Raw genomic sequence first — 20,737 nt, forward strand, 5'->3', positions numbered from 1 at the left:
GATTTTAGTGGACAGGCACTGGTAGACCCGCACATCCACCTGCAGATTTCAGCTCCTTTCAATAGGCAAATCAGAATGTGGCTATCCCGATGCAGATTCCGTGTCAAGAACGGACATTTCACTTTTTTTCTGCATGAAGATTTCAATTCAATGGTACATAATATACTGACCGTAACACGGATTTGCATTGAGAGGTAAGGCGGTACGTAGGAAATTCTGGTGGGACATGCATTTGATGTGAAATTCATGCAGATTCCTTGTTACGTTTGCTGCATAAAATCCTTCGTGGGAACACATCCCAATAAACCCACGGGCGAAATATATTTGGGGCTAATGCGAATGAGAAATTAAATGAACATGCAAATAAAAGTCAGCGTTGCCTCTCACCGTAGTAAGTCAGACAGTGTGATTGATGCCCTAACCCACAGTATAGCGAGGTAGCAGAAGGCGAGGGTCATGGGCATGGACATTATTCTGCCTTTTTTCTTCTTGTATGTACTTCCATCTACGGACCCCAATGACTGCATCGAAACCGCACTCTCTGCATCTGAACAATGAAAATACAAATCAACTATCAGGTTTAATCCAGAAGGGTCTACTGCATGGAGAACATAGTATGCATATAAAAAAAGCAGCATGGTCCATCTAGTGTGCCCTGAAAGAGCCTTTTTATTTCTAAGGATAGATCTAGGTTTACTCCAGGCAGCCTAAAGTCATTTATTTTTAAATCTCCAACCACATCTGCTGGAAGTTTGTTCCAAACATCTACTACTCTTTCAGTAATAATTTCTGACATTTCTTCTGATCTTACCTACCAACTAATCTCTGATTATTCTGCCCCTTGTTCTATCGATTAGCTTCTCATTAATAAAAAAATTAAAAATAAAAAAAATACACACACACCTCTTCCTCCCCTGAACTTACTTTCTACATCTAACAAAGGTTTCCATCATGTCTCCCTCGCTCTTCTCTCCTTCTGTGACGTATATAAAGGTTTCCATCATGTCCCCGCTCTCCCTTCTCCCTCCTGTAACATGTATAAAGTATTCCATCATGTCCTCCTCTACTTCAGCAACATATATAAAGGTTACCATCATGTCCCCCTCTCCCTTCCCTCCTCCTGTAACATATATAAAGGTTTCCATCATGTCCCCCTCTCCCTTCTCTCCTCCAGTAACATATATAAAGGTTTCCATCATGTCCCCCTCTCCCTTCTCTCCTCCTGTAACATGTATAAAGTATTCCATCATGTCCTCCTCTCCCTTCAGCAACATATATAAAGGTTTCCATCATGTCCTCCCTCTCTCCCTTCCCTCCTCCTGTAACATATATGAAGGTTTCCATCATGTTCCCCTCTCCCTTCTCTCCTCCTGTAACATATATAAAGATTTCCATCATGTCCTCCCTCTGCCTTCTCTCCTGCATGTAACATATATAAAGGTTTCCATCATGTCCCCCTCTCCCTTCTCCCCTCCTGTAACATATATAAAGGTTCCCATCATGTCCCTCCTCCTGTAACATATATATGGTTTCCATCATGTCTTCCTCTCCTTTCTCTCCTCCTGTAACATATATAAAGGTTTCCCTCATGTCCCCCTCTCCCTTCTTTCCTCCTGTAACATATATGAAGGTTTCCATCATGTCCCCCTCTCCCTTCTCTCCTCCTGTAACATATAAAGGTTTCCATCATGTCCCTCTCTCTCTCTCTCTCTCTCGTCTTTCCTCTTGTAACATATATAAAGTATTCCATCATGTCCTCCTCTCCCTTCTGCAACATATATAAAGGTTACCATCATGTCCCCCTCTCCCTTCCCTCCTCCTGTAACATATATAAAGGTTTCCATCATGCCCCCCTCTCCCTTCTTTTCTCCTGTAACATGTATAAAGGTTTCCATCATGCCCCCCCCCCCCCGCTCTCCTCCTGTAACATATAAAGGTTTCCATCATGTCTCCCCTCTCCCTTCTCTCCTCCTGTAACATATATAAAGGTTTCCATCATGTTCCCCTCTCCCTTCTTTCCTCCTGTAACATATAAATGTTTCCATCATGTCCCCCCTCTCTCTTCTCTCCTCCTGTAACATATAAATGTTTCCATCATGCCCTCCCCTCCCTTCTTTTCTCCTGTAACATGTATAAAGGTTTCCATCATGCCCCCCCCCCGCTCTCCTCCTGTAACATATAAAGGTTTCCAGCACGTCCGCCCTCTTCCTCTATTCCACGTGATACAGATTAAGTTAAGTCTTTTCCTGCTTTGTTTTTGAGACCTTCCACCATTTTGTTACACATTTGGCTTTCCGTAGGCAAGGTCTCCAGAACTGAATGCAGTATTTCAGATGTGGTCCTACCAGATCTCTATCACAATCTCCCTCTTTCTACTGGTTATACCTCTCGCTACGCAGCAGAGCATACTGCATACTTTCTTTGCTGCCTGACCGCAGTGTGGACTCACAAATCATTTATGAATGTGAGCAGCCCATCTAATTTGGATCAACAGCACCTTTAAAGGGATATTCCTGGCCAGAACATTTATTACTTATCCTATGAATATGTGATAATATGGTTTTCTTTTCCTTGTCATTAACAGGGCGTGAATAGAAAACACTTAACAGCAAGCTCTTCTCTTCTAGAAAAATGGCACATCTGCCAATTTTTATTATATTTCTCGCCCCTCCCACACAAAAATGTAAGGTGGCTCAAAAGTAGTCAAAAATATGCACTTTTGAGATATACATGTTTGATCAATACTAGTCTATGGGTGCATAGAGTGATCAGTTTTAATATGCAGCATGTAAGAACCTGGAGATGTACCTGATGTACCCGAAGCACCTCCGTGCCCTGAAGTGTCTGACTGATCTCCGGAAGCCTCCGAGGGCACTCCGGAAGAAGGAACTCCGGAAGAAGATACTCCGGAAGAAGGAACACCAAGGCTACTTTGGGACAGTTGGTCCATATCAGCGTCCGCTTCAGATGTGGCATAATGCTGTAGAAGGAGCGAGGATTAATACAAGGTGGACACACCAATATATTCTGGAAGTTGTATTTCCGCTCAGTACATACCACCCGTAGCTTGCGATCAGCGGGTGTCTCGCAGTAAGCCTGCTGGGTCTCCTGAAGGTATAGTCTCCACAGATTACACATATTATCCTGTTGTACACAAATAACATCACTGACAGCAATCAAATATCTTAAAAATGGTGAGAAATTGAAAAAAAAGCATATTAGAAAGTCATAGAAGATTTCACTTAAATACAACTTTATAGAGGACAGTTATCGCCCAGATAATTGCTTCAAGCAGCTAATTTGGGCGATAATCGCCTAATTTACACACAACCCATTCACGCTCCCCTGTCAGTTTTGCTTGGTTTTTAGTGGACCTATTGGCATGTGTAAACAGGCAGTCGTTAACCCTTTCGTGACAGCAACACACCTTTTTACTGGCCTCACCACTGGGCTTTAAGAGGCGGTGGCTTAGCTGACTACTGACAGCCAGGCTCCTGCTCTAACAGTCAGGAATTGAGAAACCTCATATCCTGGCAGTTTAACCCCTTATATGCCACAATAAATAGCAACTACAATATGTAAGCAGACTACAGGGGGAATTTCTGTCACAATTAGACAAGCTGCATTGCGATCGTAAGGTACCAAATGGGTTACCATGGCAGTTGGAAGCCTAACAAAAGGTCTCCATGTCTACCATTTAACTCAGCCTATTAGGCCCAACCTCCCGCAGAACCTTATAGGCTGCTGTCATAGGTATAATTAAATACGCTACATAAGTAATGCAGTGTACTATCCTAGCAATTGAACAATCACATTTTCAAGTGTCCTTGAAGAATTAAAAGTGTTAAAAAAAAAGTTTAATGAAGTTTAATTAAAAGAATAAATAAATATACATTTCTCCCTGTAGTAGACATGATGATTAATTAGCGCAAAATGTCTATTGATTTGTATAAACTAGATGTATTATGCAGCTGTAGTGCTTTAACTCTATAGAGGCTGATAGCCACATAATTTCATTATGGTAATTGCTGGACTAAGTATGGTGAAAGCTGTGTTCTATAACGTTAGCCTAATGTAAAGCTTCTCTGCAGCCTCTGAGAGTTAAAGTCACATTCCTATACTGTAAGAATTGTATCCACTTTGGGCGTTTTCCCAGCCCTCTCCCACCCTCAACTTCTAAGACAAAGAAAACTACTTCTGCCTGACCACTTGTTGAGAAGACAAAGACTGGCTCATACACAGGACTTGAGAGAGGTGTGGGGAGGGGCGGGGAATTCTATATGGCCCAACGAATGAGAACTTTATATGTTACTGATGTAATGTGTTATAGGCCCATAAAGGGCAGGTATTATCTGTTTCAATAAACCTGAGGCTGTGAGCATTGTACGCCCAGATCCAGTTTAGACCTGAGACTTACATCTTGTGTCTGACTTGGTTGGCGTGCACATGCCATACTACACAATTAGGAAGCTACAGAATACCCCGAAACCTGCTGGAGAAAATAGCATCCAGTTCACTCCCCACAAAAAAAACTGTTTTAAATGGTGTGGCAAGTTGGGGGTCTTCTTGCCACAGGATCGCCCCACTTTGGGATACCGGAATGACCACCTCACACGAATTATGCTCCAGAAACCAAAGTTTTTCTTCAAATCTGGCTCCTGCCAACCTTTATTTCACAGCACACAAGGAAATTATATCCAGTCCACAAAAGCAAATAGGGTTTGTAACCCACAGGGCTCGGTCACTAACCCCTCCTTGGGCATCTGGAGGGCGTCTCTTCCTCTGTCAGGCAATGTGACAGACCCAGCTGGTCCACACTGGACCTGAGCTTGCAGCCTGTCCTGCACTGCCAAGCTGTAACTTTCCCTTGCTTGTTAGAAACTGAGCTTTTATCTAGTTCCTACGCCACCCCTTAGTGTTAACCCTAGCACCAGAAGTCCTGTCTGCAGCCCTCTACAGGCCCTTCTGTGTACTGCACTACTACAATGGATAAAATACCCTCAAAATTTTTTTCCGTAACGTCTCAGGCAATGAAAATATTTTATTTATCTTCTAGTGATTGCTGTAAAAATAATTTTCTTGTGTTCACCTTTCAAAAGTAAAATAATCAAAGAGCAATCCAAGTCCCATGTACCTCAAAAAAAAGAAAAAAAAACAAAACACAGTGCATGCACACGGCACGCCGAGTGTATCCGCCATGCAGACGACAGAATATCTGTCCACGAAGGAGAAGACTCACACGGCAGCCGGACAGGTGACTAACTGTCTTAAGGCCTCATGGCCATGGGCACAGCTGGAATCCGTGCGTGCCCGTGGACATGAGTCCTTAGAGTCTGGAAGAGATCTCAGGCACGCTCCACCTCCATTCACTGAATGACTCGTTCCAGCGTGAAAGCATTGGAGCGATAACCGGTGGGATGACTGTCGGGCACTTATACGCCCAAAAGTCATTCCGTGTGAAGGCGCTCTTACACATTATTGGGCACACAGTCACCCGAATGATCGTTAGTTCAATTAGCTTGTCATGTAAGACAGACAACATTCAGCCAACGGATGAGTAAACACTCGTTTATTGGATGGTCAGCGACGTTTAGCAAACGTACACGCGTTCGCTGATCGGCTGTATGCCTTCGTGTGTGAACGGACAGATGTACAGCCAGCCTATGGCGGTGAACAATCTGAACTACAATCGTTCATCCCCATAAGCAGATACTCGGCTTATGTAAAAGGAAAAATAAAAAACACATGCCTATTGATCGTCACTCGTTGAATTGGACCGAGAATTCGGCCAGTGTAACAGGCTCTTAAGTATTATTAACCCTTTTAATGGCATCACATTGATCACCTGCGATTTCTCACTCAGGGACTAAAATGTGGTTTTAAATGTATGTAATGTTTAATGAAAACCCTATAAAAATGAATACTAGTGCAAATCTTTGTGAATGCACAACAACCTCTTAATATGGCCATAATGATAAGTACATATGGCAATGACAGATACAAGGGGAGGACCCTAGAAAACAGTTTATCTACTTGTGAAGTCTTAGAAATACCTTAATGTCGGGACCGATTCCCAAATCTTCAAGTGCTTCTGCTTGCTTGAGCAGAATAAACTGGAAGCCTTCACAGATGTACCACTCCCAGCCACCCTTTAAAGCTGACAACAGAAGTCGATTACTACAAATATATGGAAAACATTATACTTTATAGACTACTATTACATCCTGCTTGATATCAAAGAGAACAGGAGAAAAAAAAAAATCCAACACTAATGACATCAGATTGTATCGGGGACAGGCGGTCATCTAAGGCTCCATTCACATCCATGCTCACAGTTCCGGTCTACTTCCATTGTTCTGCTCAGTTCTAACAGTTGTAACAATGAATATACCAGGACTGCAGATCCGGCACATACTGGACCCCAATGTCTATAATGGGGTCCATCCAACGTTCTGTATTCTGACCAGCATTTTCCCAGATGAAATAGCGCAGTACGTTTTAGCCTTTCGTCCGGAATTTTGTGCCGGAGGCTCTGATCTTAGCTTGGCTGAGCTTGCATGTCTATACAAGTGGCAGGGGAGATTGCTCCTTTAGCCGTCACATCTTATATGTGTGTGTGCAGTGCTGGGGTACGACTAGATTTAAATAAACCAATCCATTCACATGGGAACATAGCATCTGGGTTATAGGAAGGAGACATGAATAATTACACATGTAGCTATAAGCACAGAAACTGTGTTCTATAGTCCTACTAGGAAGCTAGAACTCACTGGCATAATGTAACTGGCCTCTAAAAAGTGTAACAGGGACCGCCATTTACCATGAGCCATCATCCATTATCACACACACAGTTATTTGAAACCCTTATAACTCCCCGTTAATGATACTCCGATACAGAAATTTGAAAACAATGGAAACTCAAGAAGTTTTGTTGCACAACTTCAAAAACGTTTTCCACATGTGAGGTGATCAATGTGGCCCCCTTTATCACCGACACACATGAAGCTTGTGGTCAAGTTCCAGCCGTACACGTTGTAGCGTATCATGACTGACTCGTGTAATAGCTTCTGTGATGCGTCCTCGCAGATCATGTATGGTGGGTGGTAAGGGGTGTAGTTAGACTCCATCTTTAACACCTCCCAGAGGCAAAAAATAAATTAAAAGAATCATAAGCAATAGTGTCTGGGGAATGTGGAGGCCAAATAACTATGCATAAGTACATTAGGGGACAATACACGGATCTCTCCCATGATCTGTTTATACCCAGGACTGCGACAGTAACAAGAGGGCATCCTCTATGTCTGGAAGAAAGAAGATTTCATCACCAATACAGAAGGGGTTCTTTACTGTAAGAGCAGTGAGACTGTGGAACTCTGCCTGAGGACGTGGTGATGGCAAAATCCACAGAGGAGTTTAAGAGGGGACTAGACGTCTTTCTAGAGTGCTAGGATATTACAGGATATACACATTAGGTGACCAGTGGGTCGTTGATCCGGGGTTTTGGAGTCATGTTGGAACTTTCCAACGTTAATTGAGGGATTATTTTGACTGCCACTATGGAGTCGAGAAGGATTTTTTTTTCCCCCAAATGGGCTAATTGTTTTTTTTTTACCCTTCTCTGGATCAATAAAGGGGGTGCAGGTTGGAAACAGGTGGAAATAGATGGACGTTGTCTTCATTCAGCCTACGTTACTATGCAAGAAAGAAGTTCACTATCGGTATAACCTGCACGGCCAATCCATCTGTTTGGTAGTCGCTGCTCATGTCTAACTTAATTGTGAAAATTGGAGGATGCCCCATACTGTTGGAAGATGCAACCTGGGATTTCCTGTTCCGGCTGCAGAAGAAGCCATATCTGTAGCATCCAGGTTGGAAATCCCAGGAATTGTTTCCTTATCGAAAAAAAGTAGGGGCCGTACACTTTCCTACAGGTTATAGCGCAAAACACATTCACCATGAGGGAAGTTGCGCATACGCTCCACGTAGACAGGTGGGTTCTCCCTCTCCCAGATTATGACATTACATTTGGTAATTGAGCCCAAAAGGTGAAAGGCGGCTTCAACACTAAGCACTAAGTCGCTGAGGATGAACCCATGCAATGTCAATTTTAGCACAGAACACGCTGCAGAATCCACCTCTTCTAAATGAGCGGGTGAAGTCTGCACCAAAATCTGCACCAAATGTGTTTTAAGGCAGACTTTCAGCTGAAGAGTAACATTTTTTTTGCCTAATTTAGCAAAAAAAACTGTCTAACAGTAAGACTGCTCTTATTGGCCATAACCACCAATCACAGCGCAGCTTTCATTCTACTTTAGCAACTTGAGAAATGAAAGTTGTGCCATGATTGGTTACTATAGGCAACATGGACAGTCGTGCTAAATAAGGTCAATTTTATATATCCAAGTGCCATTAAAGATGCGAGTTCTGAGGGTTTCAAATCAGTAAGGTTTTTTTTTTACGTGGAACAGGTGTCTGTGTGAAAATATGCATGCGAATAGCCTCATAGATTATAATAAGGCCGTATGCTGTCGGGGGCATTACACAGATAGCGCAAAAAGTGAGTCACACATCGCGGCCGGGTACCTACCGCGTTTCTTTTTTCTTAAACCCCTGCAAATAGACTGCATTTTTGCATTTTGGATAAAAATGTCATCAGCATCCACTTCCTTGGTTTTCTGCAATGGTACAAACAAAAACAGATATCAGAAGACCAGTGACATATGTCTATCAGTATACCGTGCGCACTACAACTTGGGTTGGACAATAATGGAGATTCATAGCGATGGATAGCAGCGTTCGGCTGACCTCACCTGAACCAGTATGGCTTTTCCTACGCAGAGATGTCCAGTAAAAACTTATCACTTGGTATAAAAGTTTTTTCTTTTTCTTCCTTCTTCTTTACAAGAAAGTCTATGGACACCAAATACATTGGCACACATACAAGCTTTCCATTTAGAGGTTTATGTCGGGAAATCCTCCCAAAGTATACCTCCAACACGAGGCTCAAATACAGTTTGAACAGAGCTTGGGACCCCCCCCCCCCCAAAAAAAAAGACAGAACTTCACCAGAAAGGATGCCACCATGATATACATATCTATATCGTTCTACATATGGCTTTGCCTTGCCTTACTAGAATGCAGTGGTAGCTAAGAGTTTTGAGACCCAAATTTTGGTTTTCACAAAGGGCGCCATTGGTGTTTTTAGATCTTTTAGCCCGGGCTCAGACAAACTATTCGGATTCCGCATGTGGGAGGCCTGCAGCAGATTCCAACTGCGTACCCGGCCGGTGACATTGCGTACCTCGTTAAGCTGTACTGTGGAGGCTCGCAGGCGGTAATGCACAGTACCATTTTTTACTTTGTTTGTATTTCCTGTGCTGTTAATTGCATATGGGCTACAGGTCTGATACCTCTATTGACTTCAATGGAGACCATCCACGCAGATTATACAGCAAACTAGAGTATGCTGCGATTTTCTTCCGCTTACGGAATCCACCATTTGCATCCGCCAGTGAACAGAAAGAAAAAGAAAAAAAAAAAAGACGAAAGTTCATGCCTTTCAACAACTGCGTTTTACTACGGACGGCAATTACAGAATCAGCAATACAAGTCTGGTCATGTGAGACCGGCCTTAGATGATTTTATGGTATACTTAAGTACAATTATAAGCATTTCATTCATTTTTAAACTTTTGACAAATACATCAAATTTAGGCAAAAAAATTCAATATTTAATGTTGCCCCTTATTTTTTAAGAATTCTGCAATTCGCCCTTGCATGCTGGATATCAGCTACTGGGCCAAATCCTGACTGATGGTAACCCATTCTTTCCCAATTGGTGTTGCAGTTTATCACAATTTTAATCTTTTTGTTTGTCTACCTACTTTGAGGATTGACCACAGTATCTCAATGGGATGGAGATCTGGGGATTTTCCAGTCCATGGAACCAAAAGTTCAATGTTTTGTTCATCAAGCCACTTACTAAGTTATTAAAGTACTTTTGCCTTGTGACATGGTGCTCCATAATGCTGGAAAAAGCATTGTTAATCACCAAATTGCTGCTGAATACCATTAATCAACATGTAGATTACCTCATTTCTGACAGAGCTTGTGATACACATCGGGGTGTAACTCCCATTCTCTCAGGTCAACGATTTTTCTGCTCCGGAAGTTTGCAATCCAATTGTCCACTGCGAAGAGCGCTGGAAGGTGATCTTTGGCCTATTTCAGGATCTTCACCATTTCTGCCATGACCGCCAAAGTGCAGGGGGTCTCCTTTGGGATTTATCTACGCGATGGCAGTCAGATCGTCAGTTTGGACCTGGACGGGGAAGCCCATTACCTGAGGCACAAAGTACTGAACTGACAAAAGAATGGCCCAAAGTTCTAAGACATCCATCACAAGAATGGACTCCTGTACTGTCCAAGTGTCCTGCACTGTTAGTTTCCACAGCGTACACCCCCCCACCCCAACCAAATAGACTGGCGTCCATTGTGGAGGATCTACCAGTGCAAGAAAGAAGCAAGCCTAAATGATCTATAGGAAGTCCAGCCACCAGAGAAGATCGCGTTGAAGCTGTGGAGGCGTTCAACCAAGGGAGTTCACTAACTTGTCTCACTGGGAGAGAATTGCCCACTGAAGAGCTAGTGTGTAAAACTACCCAAATGGGATGGCCTCAACGAATGATGCCATTAGTCCCATCAGACTCTCATGCAGTGGCAAATGGTTACTGGGGACTGAATCTGCATGGAGCTCACCTTTAACTGAAGATGTACTTTCTGCAGTGCAAGCAACACTTCTGCTCATGTCAAATGGCAAACAAAGAAAGATCTGACGTTAAGGGGCAGGACTTGGGGCGGTTAATAATCCCCCACACCCAGAGAGATGTGGAGACTGTACAGATTGTCCGACCAAAATCAGGGCTTTCACCAAAATGTCGTTGAGATAGGGAATAGCCACTATCCTCTTGGAGTGGAGGAGAGCCATTACAGATGCCACAACCTTGGTGAAAACACGAGGGCTGGGGCCAGCCTGAACGGCAGACCCATGAACTGGTAATGATCCGGTTGGCGGCATATCTGTGCTCAACATATGAGGACATGAAGATAAGAGTCCTTGATGCCTATGGAAGACAGGATCCCCCCTGTTCTATGGATGCTATGACTGACCTCAGCAACTCCACACAGAAGTGATGGACCATGACAAAGCGCTCCAACTTCTTCAGATGGAGAACAGGTCTGACAGTACCATCCTTTTTGGGCACCACAAACAGGTTGAAATAATATCCCTTGAAGCGTTCTGGGGGAGGAACCAGAACTATTACTCCCAGAGAGGACAGGTCCAAAGCGGTGGCCTGTGAAAGAGACGCTGGGATTATGGGAGTAAAGAAGTGATCTGTGGGATGAGCTGAAAATTCTCTGGAGTAGCCTAAAGAGATGACCTCCCGATCGCAGACGTCAGAGAGCCAGGTCTCCCTGAACAGGGAAAGTCGTCGCCTTCACCCTGCATGGATCGGGTGCGGGGCTGACTTTCATGCAGAAGACTTTGCGAAAGCAGATTTGGAGGATTGGGATCTGGTACGCCAGGAAGGTCATGGTTTAAAAGAAGGCTTAAGATCGTTGTCCTGTGAGAATTTCTTGCTGAGGACCTGGGACTGGAGCGGCGAAAGGAATGAAACGGAGGGCATTTTTTCTGTACAGATCTTGAACAATTGGCTTTATGCTGGGGAAGATACAAACTCTTCCCCTCAGTGGCTTCAGAAATAATCTCATGAAGCCCACTTTCAAAAGGATGCAAGCCAACGAAGGGAAGGCAAGTTAATGACCGCTTAGAGGCGGCATCTGCAGCCCAATAATTCAGCCATAGTGTCCGGCTCGAGGTTACCAAACCAGCTGAGGCGCGAGCCAAGAGCCTGGCTGTATCTAAATAAGCTTCACAGATAAAATTCCCTGCATGGCCGATCTGCTGGACAATGTTGGCTATCTCATCCTGAAGAGCGAGAAAGAATGCCCCAACATAGTAGCTTAGCCCATTCTGTAGTGGCTCTACTGATCCAGGTAGAAGTAAACACAAATCAAAGTTCCGAACCCACAGTCTAAAAGAATGACTTGGCAAGGGAAACAAACTTTTTGTCCCATATATCCTTAGAGGACAAAGCATTAGCCATAGGCAAGATAGTATGTCTGGACAAATGGGACACTGGGAAATCCATTATTAGTAAAGATAAACACTTCTTCACCAAATCTTTTTGCAGAGGGATACAGGACGTCAAAACTCTTGGGCTTGATATAGCGTTTGTCTGGAAGGTTTCATTCCTCGGGAGGGGGGAGGAAGCCCACTCCAGTTTGTCAGATGGAGGAAGATGGACAAGATGGGTGCCTGTGGCTGGTTCACTGGATGCCTAGGTCAGTGGATGGAAGACAGTTGAGCCATAACGGCTCCAACGGTCCGCATTGAAATTAAATACTGCGCCGAGCACAAGCAAAATGTGTGGCTCTGACTGGGCCCTGTCTTGGTCCACTGGCCCTGGAGTTGGACATAGTGTTGAGCACTGCACCTAATATATAGAATGCCCTAAATGTGCCTTCTGCTACGGGTGCTGCAGGAGGAGCAAGGGAGCTTGCTACCAGGCAGTGCTTACCCAGTCCTGGGCTGTGGGCGGATGCTGACCTGTGATACAGATGACACCCCGGAATGGGGAATAGGGAGCTCATCTGGTGCACTACCGATCCCAGCAGCAGCAGAGAGCAATTTGCTTAGGCAGAAAGGAACAAACAGGATCTGAGGGCAGGTTCTGCAGCAGAGGAAGGTGAAAGCCAATGGGAAAATGAGCATCCAAATGCCAAGCCAGATGATTGGAGGAAGGGCAGGAAGCCTGCCCCCACCCCCGACACAGGTAGCCGGCCCCCTGGCTACAAAAGCCCCTATTGGTGCAAGAGGGTGAAGGAGACCATCAAAAGTGCCCTGCAGTAGGCCGCAGTCTGGGTCTAATTTTCAGGCATGGGAGCAGGAAGTACCACAGGTGCCACGACTGAAAGCAGCCCCCAGCCCTCACAAGTCTCGTGCAGGGATAAGGGTACAGCATTGTTGATTGTGGCGGAGGTAAGCCCTTGCACTGGAAGGATAGAAAAGGGTTAGAGGAAGATACTTACAACAGCAGTGAGAATTCTTACCTTTCCATTAAAAAAAAACGGAAAAAAAAAAAAAAAACATGCCTCCTTGCTTCGTGTGTTGGGCTGTGAACCGAGAGGTATAATCTGGTCTGTTAACTATCCTCTGTGGGATAAACCGGGAGAGTTTAGTGCCAGCCCTGTAGTCCCTTAGTCAGGAAAGCTGAAGACCAATGACGGAAGAGGTCTGCCTCCTACAGACACCAAGGTAAAACTTGGCAACTTGGTGCCTTCAGGAGGGGTATTGCAGGTAGGAGAAGCAAACACCTTTTTTTTGCTTAGTGTCTGCCTCCTAATAGCAGTAGTTATACCCATGGTCCTTGGCTGTGAATAACTTTACCCCAGTCTTCTGCATTCCAATCTCTGTACTTTCTGCAGAATGCCAGTCTGTCCTTGATGTTTTTCTTGGAGAGAAGTGGTGTCTTGCTGCCCTTCTCGACATCTGGTCAGCCTCCATAAGCCTTCACCTGACTGTGCGTGCTGATACAGACACCTGCCCACTGCCGTTCCTCAGCAAGCTCTGCACTGGTGATGAACCGATCCCATAGCTGAATCCTCTTTAGGAGATAGTCCTGGCACTTGCTGGAATTTCTTAGGCGCCCTGAAGCCTTTTTCATGTAATGGTGGAAATGGGGTTTTTGTGATTAAATTAATTTTCATGGCAAAGAACGAGTTTGCAATTTATTGCAAATTATCTGATCCTCTTCATATCAATTTAGTTAGTGCAAATTGCTACCATAAAAACCAAAGCAGCAAACTTTATAAAAAACAAAATTTGTGTCAGTCTCAAAACTTTTGGCTTGTTTGCATACAGAGGTCATAGTAAAGTGGCCCGATTGGATGCCATGCAGGCACCCTCTTTCATTTGCATGAGTGTTGTGTAATACCCCATTTCCCTCCCCCTACCCTCACACACAAAATGTGAGGTTGTTCTGTCTCTTAGCTATATTTGTTTCATAGCTATAATAACACAAAGCAATGTTGTAACTTGCATTATCAGGATGGGACAGGTCTCTAGGCCATCACCTAACCCAACGGGGATGCGTTACATAAAGATAGCTTCTGTTCAGATCTCATTTTTTTTTGCCAGAATGAAACGCGTGGTGTACCCCCTACTCTTTCAGGCACAAGATGTTGGAAAGTAATGGAAACCTGATGAAGAAGACATTCGTCTGCATCTCAGCTGTTTTTAATAATGGCTGAGATAAGCTCCGTCTAAGGGCGCATTCAGACGACCGTATATCAGCAGGGTTTTCACGCCCAGCCGATATACGGTGTCTCTCTCTGCAGGGGGAGGAGGCTGGAAGAGTCGGGAGCAGTGCTCTGAGCTCCCGCCCCTCTCTGCCTCTTCTCCACCCCTCTGCACTATTTGCAATGAGAGGAGGTGGGATGGGGGCAGAGCTAAGGTATGTGTATTATCTCTGCCCCTGTCCCTCCCCCCTCATTGCAAATAGTGCAAAGAGGTGGAGAGGAGGCGGAGAGGAGGCGGGAGCTCAGTGCACTGCTCCCGGCTCTTCCAGCCTCCTCCCCCTGCAGAGAGGGACGCCGTATATCGGCCGGCGTGAATACGCGGCCGATATACAATCGTCTGAATAAGCCCTAAGGGTTCCGTTTTCAGGATTTCAAACGGGAACCCTGATGCGACCCCTGGACAGAGCCAATAACAAGATCTGAACAGAGCCTAACTAGACCAAGACCAGATCATTAGATTTCCGAAGAGACGTACTTGATGTACATACCTCTATGATCATCTGGCAGAATTTGCAGTAGTATTTGCCCTCGTCGCTGATACCCCAGTTAATTTTTGAACACTGCGGACAAGGCTGTTTATAATTCCTCTAAAACAGAGAAAGGTTACAATTAAAAACACATAACACAACGTTATCTTCATCTGGTTAATAAGTAATATTCACCGCGGTTTGGATTGAAGGTTTTTAAGTGGTCAGGCTGACCGGGAGTCAAACGGCTTAAATAGCAACAAAAGGAGAAAAGCCGGCTCCTTAAAAACACTTTTTTTATTTAAAAAAAAAAAAAAATATCCATAAAATTACAAGTGGTAGGTACCGTGTAATACCAGACGTATTTTGAAAGACACTTCTTTCTTGATCACAGCTAACAGACTGACATGGTACGTCCCCTTAAAATCATTTATGGGCCAATCATTATACATTTTAGGCTTCTTTCACACGGGCGACACGCTATCGCCGCGTTATCGCAATTTTGTGTTGCTAAAAAGTCAAGCGACTTTGTAGCGCTATTTTGCCAGAATTTTCGTGGGGGCTTGAAATTTAAGCCACAACCCAAAAATAAGCCTTAGCTGCATGGAAAAAAAAACAAAAAACGCATCACCTAAGAGGTGCTGACAGCTCAACCCCGTATTCTCTGCAGGTCCCCAACACCTGTCTTTGGGCAACTCTTCCTGGCCAGGGATATGAAAATCTCCGCCTCCAGGAAGTGCTGGCTCTGATTGGATCTCAAGCTTTGCGGCTCAGCCAATCAGAGCCAGCACTTCCTGGAGGCGGAGATTTTCAAATCCCTGACCAAGAAAAGTTGCCTGAAGACAAGTGTCGGGGACCTGCAGAGAAGACATGGCGGAGCTGTCAGCACCTCTTAGGTGACGCATTTGGTTTTTTTTAATGCAGCTAGGGATTATTCTAGGCCATTTACAGTAGGACTTCCTACTGTAAAGATCGCATGAAAACCTTGTTTTCGTGCAATGCAACAGAAAGGAAGGCTCCACAGGGAAACATGGGCTACAAAAGCTCGCAAGTCGCGGACATCTTTAGCAACCCGCAATTTTTTTCCCTCACAATGTAAGGGTGCCTGCACACGAACGGAATTTCCAGCGCATTATTTTATGCACATTGTCCGCCCCAGACCGCAGCCAATATACTCCTATGAGGATCCGCAGTTGTCCCCAGACGGACGGATTTGTATCGCGTTTTTTCACGCGCGTAAAAAAATCTGCGACCTGTTCTAATTTGGGTCGGATTCTGCGCGTGAAGCCTCCAATACAAGTGAATGGGTGCATTTTTTCACGCAGTACATCCGCAGTGCAGCTGCGGATGGAGTCACTGGTTGCTATGACTACAGGAAGTAGGCATGGTAGGAGGCGTCCCAACACACAGCAGAGCTTCACAGGCAAATTTGTAGAGGGAGATAGGTAGTATTTCTTGCCAATGCAGGATCTAAGAATGCAAAATCTGTAGTAATGAATTCGGCCGCCTGCAGACGAGCGGGTCGGATCCGGCGGCGAGAATTCTCGCCGCGGGACCCGACCCAAGAGCCTGCAGTGACGAGCGCGTACTCACCCGTGCCTGGTGGCCCTGGCTCTTTCATGTGCCGGCTGCCGCGCAGCCGGCGCATGCGCAGACCGTAGCCGGCGGCCGGGTGAGTGCGTGCCCCGCACAAAAATAGGACATGCCGCGGTTTGTTTGCCGCGCGAGATTTTGTGCGGCCAAACCGCGGCCGTCTGCATAGGAGTGCGTATTGTAATGCACTCCTATGCAGACTTTCAGCGGCGGAAATCCCGCGGGAAATACCGCCGCGGGATTTCCGCCCGTGTGCAGGCGGCCTTTCTCTTGTGAATTTTTTTGCAGTGACTGAAATAAAGTCACGCTGTAGAAGCGCCTGAAAGAAGTTACATGGATCAACCATGCCCACAAAGACATCTGCTCACCGGGTGAAAGCATGTTGCCAGAATAATTTAACGGTGCTCGCACAAGCAAGAGGGACAAAACGGAGTCTGGGTGTTGGTTTTTAAGCTGTTTTCCATGGAATGGGCAGTTCTCTAGGGGTTGGGTTTACAATAAGGGGTGTCTGCTGGTTTTTCTGCGCGTTTTTTTCCGCAACACATCCGCGTATATCCGCGCGTGATTTTTCACGCATCCGCACCTATCCGCAAGCACATTTAGGTACCATCCGCGCGTGAAAATCCGCTAGCGGAATCCAGAACGCTCGTGTGCAGGCAGCCTAACAGACTACAAAACATCCCTAATGTGAAGAAACCCATAGGAAAGCATGGGCTTCACATACATGCGGGTTGTCGCACTGTTGCATCGTGAGAAAATTGCGCGATTTTGTCACTTGTGTGAAACAGGCCTAAATCATATGTGCACATGTCCACAGGCTTAATTGCGGAACACAAAACTTTTTTTTTTTTTTAAGAGTAGGGGATTGGAGAAAGTTTGTCCTTAGAAGAGAGGCATTCTGGATATTGAAATTAGGAACTTGCTTGCTTATATTGATTAAAGAGGAGGAAATAAAGAGCAAGGAATAAAGGGAAGGAAAAAAAACAAAGAGGATTTTTATTTTGGGGGGTGTCGCAATCAAGCTTGTGAAATGTGCACATGATTTAAATGAGGATTTCTCTGTAAGTGATTTTAAGAGGAGTCCAGGGGCATAGCTAAAGGCTCATGAGTCTGGGTGCAAAAATGTATCTTGGGCCTCCCCAACATCTCTTAACCCCTTAACGCAGAGGCGTAACTTGAAGCTCCTGGGCCCCAATGCAAAACCTGCAACAGGGCCCCCTACTATAATGCTTTATTCATAGTACTGGGCTCCCTATATGGAGAAGAGAGACCTTATGGGCCCCCTAAGGCTCCTGGGCCCGGGGGCAACCGCATCCCCTATAGTTACACCAGTAGGGAGTACCATGTGAGTCTGTTAGCGGGGATCAAGAAAGAAGAGTCTTTTGAAACACGTCTGGTGTTACACGATACCTACCATTTGTCATTTTATGGATTTTCTTTGAATAAAAGTGTTTTTAGGAGCCGCCTTTCTCCTTTGTTATATTACAATTAGTGTGCATTACTTATGAGTATAATTTACAAACAGCGGAGTTCATATACTGCCCTCAGATACATGGCCTAGGAGAGCTGACAAGAGGCCCCGACAGCTTGATGGGTGCTTTTACAGGTATTTTGCATCACAAGCAAAGTGTACTATTCACCATACTAAGACTGGTGGAGAAACACCATAAGGTCTAGTAGAAAAAAAAAAATTAAGCAATCTGGAAACCAATAGTGGCCCCTACTCTGGCGGACGCAGGTCGTCCAAGTATTGAATCTATTTTAATAATGGACACGTACACTCAAATAAATAAACGATGCGCCAGATAGAAATATTGGATTGGTGCAATGATGCCCAGTTATCCCATGGAGATGGGTACATCATTGGAATCAGAGAAGCAGGACACACAGCAAACAGACTCCAGATGGCACGGACCGGCCACCAGTGGATGGTCTGATCCGCCAACAAGCAGAGCCAACAGTTCCGTTGTCCACCATCCAGACACAGGTGGCAGCTTCATTACAGACCCATCTCTGCCTGGACCATTTCCAGGCACTAAGCAGAAGGAAATCTGAAGTCACAGCACCCATTACGTGGGCAGGAATAAGAACCTTGGATACTACGGACTGGAACCTTATCTATAGCAACAATTCCACGTTCTATTTGAAAGCCGACAACGGCCATGTTCGTGTCTGGAGACCTTGGGGTGAGCGCCTCAATCCTGCCTTTGCTGTGGAGCGGCACACTGCCCCCTGCTGGTGTGATGGTCTGGTGAGCCATTGCATACGACAGTTGGTCACCCCTAGTAGTGGTATGAGGGCCAATGGCAGTGAATGATGTGAATGAGCCCCTGGGGGGAGTGGAATTTAAAATAAATAAATAAATCGCAGCATGCTGCATTTTGAGCCAGATTCTATGCCGGACGGCTTCCACTTAAGTCAATGGAAGCCATCCGTCCCACAATCATCATTGCAGGAAGGCCGAGGGATCTGCATCATCGCTTAGTGACGGCGCGGTCACATCTGTACTGCACATGCGTGCCGGACGGCAATTTTGCAGCACAGAAGAAAAAGTATCCAGACAGGTACGCAGGGCTCACCGGCCAGGCACCAGGTCCGACCCGGTCGAGTGAAGCGGCGTTCGTCAGATAGCTTCATTTGCTGTCCGTGTGTTTGAAGGGCAGCACAGGGGTCATTGTAGCCTTTGAGGCTGTTCACATGAGCACTTCATAAGCACTTCTTCTCACGGACTGACGGTACCAGTGCGAGGAAAAAAAACCCCAAAACACTGTATATTCTATTCTCATCCATCTCATGGATGAGAACAGGACAGACATGCAGTGTCCATGGTCCCCCAGATCAGACAGTCCACATGCCATAGTTACATGCATTAAAAATGGATTTCACATGATCACATGGGTGCGGGTCCTGATTTAAAGGGCTACTTCGCCTAATGAGGTCCAGAGGTGTTCTGTTCCCTGCGGTTTTGTGCAGTATTTTGCGCATACTCTTGTGTCCATATTTGCGCACCCCCTATAAACTTCCATTTGGCCCTTTGGAGCACAAAAATCGAGCATGTTCTATTTTTTGTGTGCACGAGAAATGCACGCGCATAAGAAGGAAATGTGAATGAACACATTGAGATTAACTGGTTCCACCCTTTACGTTTACGCCCGTGTGAAGGCGCCCAACTGATGACCTTTCCTTGGAATAGATCATCAATACCCAATCAATGAGGGTCCTCCGCCCAGGCCCTCCTCCAATCACGTCATGTTCAACGATCACATGGTCTTTCTTCAGCTCAATCCCCTTAAAGCTGCGCCCTTCTCCAGCTAACTGCTTAGATGCCGCAGTCAGCAGTATTGAGCGCAGCATCTAAGTAGTGAAACTGTAGATCAGATTGTGGATGGTGATATGAAAACAGCTGTAAGCCACCAAACGCCTCCGCCCACGAACAATATAGCAATCATAGATCATCAAAAGCTTTGCTTATTAGTCATCATCATTTTGTCCCTGCTGTAATGGAAAGTCTCATTATACTGTGATTCCAAGGGAGCACTGCTGCAGTGTAAAGCATGGAGGGTGGGGAGGAAAGAAAAGAAGCCTGAGCCCCTTATAAGCCAGGACAGGACGGCCTTTCCACACTACTTCAGGTTTATGGGGAAGCCTTGCGGGGACGTGTCCAGTATTGGTCTCTGACAGCTAGGGTGTAATGCACACAGCATCCCATGCTGCACATACTGGCAGTACTGAACCATCCAGACTCCAAAGCATGTAACCACGTGACATGGCGCGCATCTATGACGTCACTACGCGGTACTCACAGCGTCCTCGTCGTCCATGATACACCGCGCCTTATACCGAGAGCGCCTCCAACCTTATCCTATGAGATGAGCATACAGTCGTCTATATCACCAAACCACGAGGAGAACGGCCATGTGTTGTTCCCGCTTATTAGGCTTCACTTCCGCCAACCAGAATCACGTGATATTAGAGGATGGTGGCCGGGGCGGATCAAGCTTGTAAACCCCGCTAACCCAGAGTCACGTGATATTGGAGGATGGTGGCCGGGGCGGATCAATTTTGTGAATACTGCTAGGACGGGCGTTTAGCTGTGTGGTAGAAGGCAGCGCCGCGGGTGACGGCGGAGAGAGCCAGCTGGTATAAGGTTGGTTCACTTTAACCCCTTACTTCTGTAGCCTTCTTAACCCTTTAAGGACCTGGCCTATTTTGGCCATGAGGGTTTTTTATCTGTACTTTTCCATAGCCATAACTTCT

At 45.5% G+C, this 20,737-nt stretch overlaps 1 protein-coding gene across 2 annotated transcripts in view; it reads right to left on the reverse strand.

The window, feature by feature from the left end:
- Positions 1 to 20,431, reverse strand: part of TAF1B (TATA-box binding protein associated factor, RNA polymerase I subunit B) — an 82,794-nt gene extending 62,363 nt beyond the window's left edge. The window contains exons 1-7 of one of the 2 annotated variants that reach the window (XM_066597397.1): positions 20,284 to 20,431; positions 14,909 to 15,007; positions 8,588 to 8,675; positions 6,054 to 6,157; positions 3,058 to 3,144; positions 2,809 to 2,980; positions 388 to 547 (exon numbers count right to left, since the gene is read on the reverse strand). In XM_066597397.1, the coding sequence (XP_066453494.1) occupies positions 388 to 547; positions 2,809 to 2,980; positions 3,058 to 3,144; positions 6,054 to 6,157; positions 8,588 to 8,675; positions 14,909 to 15,007; positions 20,284 to 20,301 (728 nt within the window). In that variant the 5' untranslated portion in view covers positions 20,302 to 20,431. Of the gene's footprint in view, positions 1 to 387; positions 548 to 2,808; positions 2,981 to 3,057; positions 3,145 to 6,053; positions 6,158 to 8,587; positions 8,676 to 14,895; positions 15,008 to 20,283 lie in introns of those variants that run through there. The other variant, XM_066597404.1, reaches the window with a different exon arrangement.
- Between the last annotated feature and the right edge of the window lie 306 nt (positions 20,432 to 20,737).

Source organism: Eleutherodactylus coqui, chromosome 1 (assembly GCF_035609145.1).
Source record: "Eleutherodactylus coqui strain aEleCoq1 chromosome 1, aEleCoq1.hap1, whole genome shotgun sequence".
NCBI lineage: Eukaryota > Metazoa > Chordata > Amphibia > Anura > Eleutherodactylidae > Eleutherodactylus > Eleutherodactylus coqui.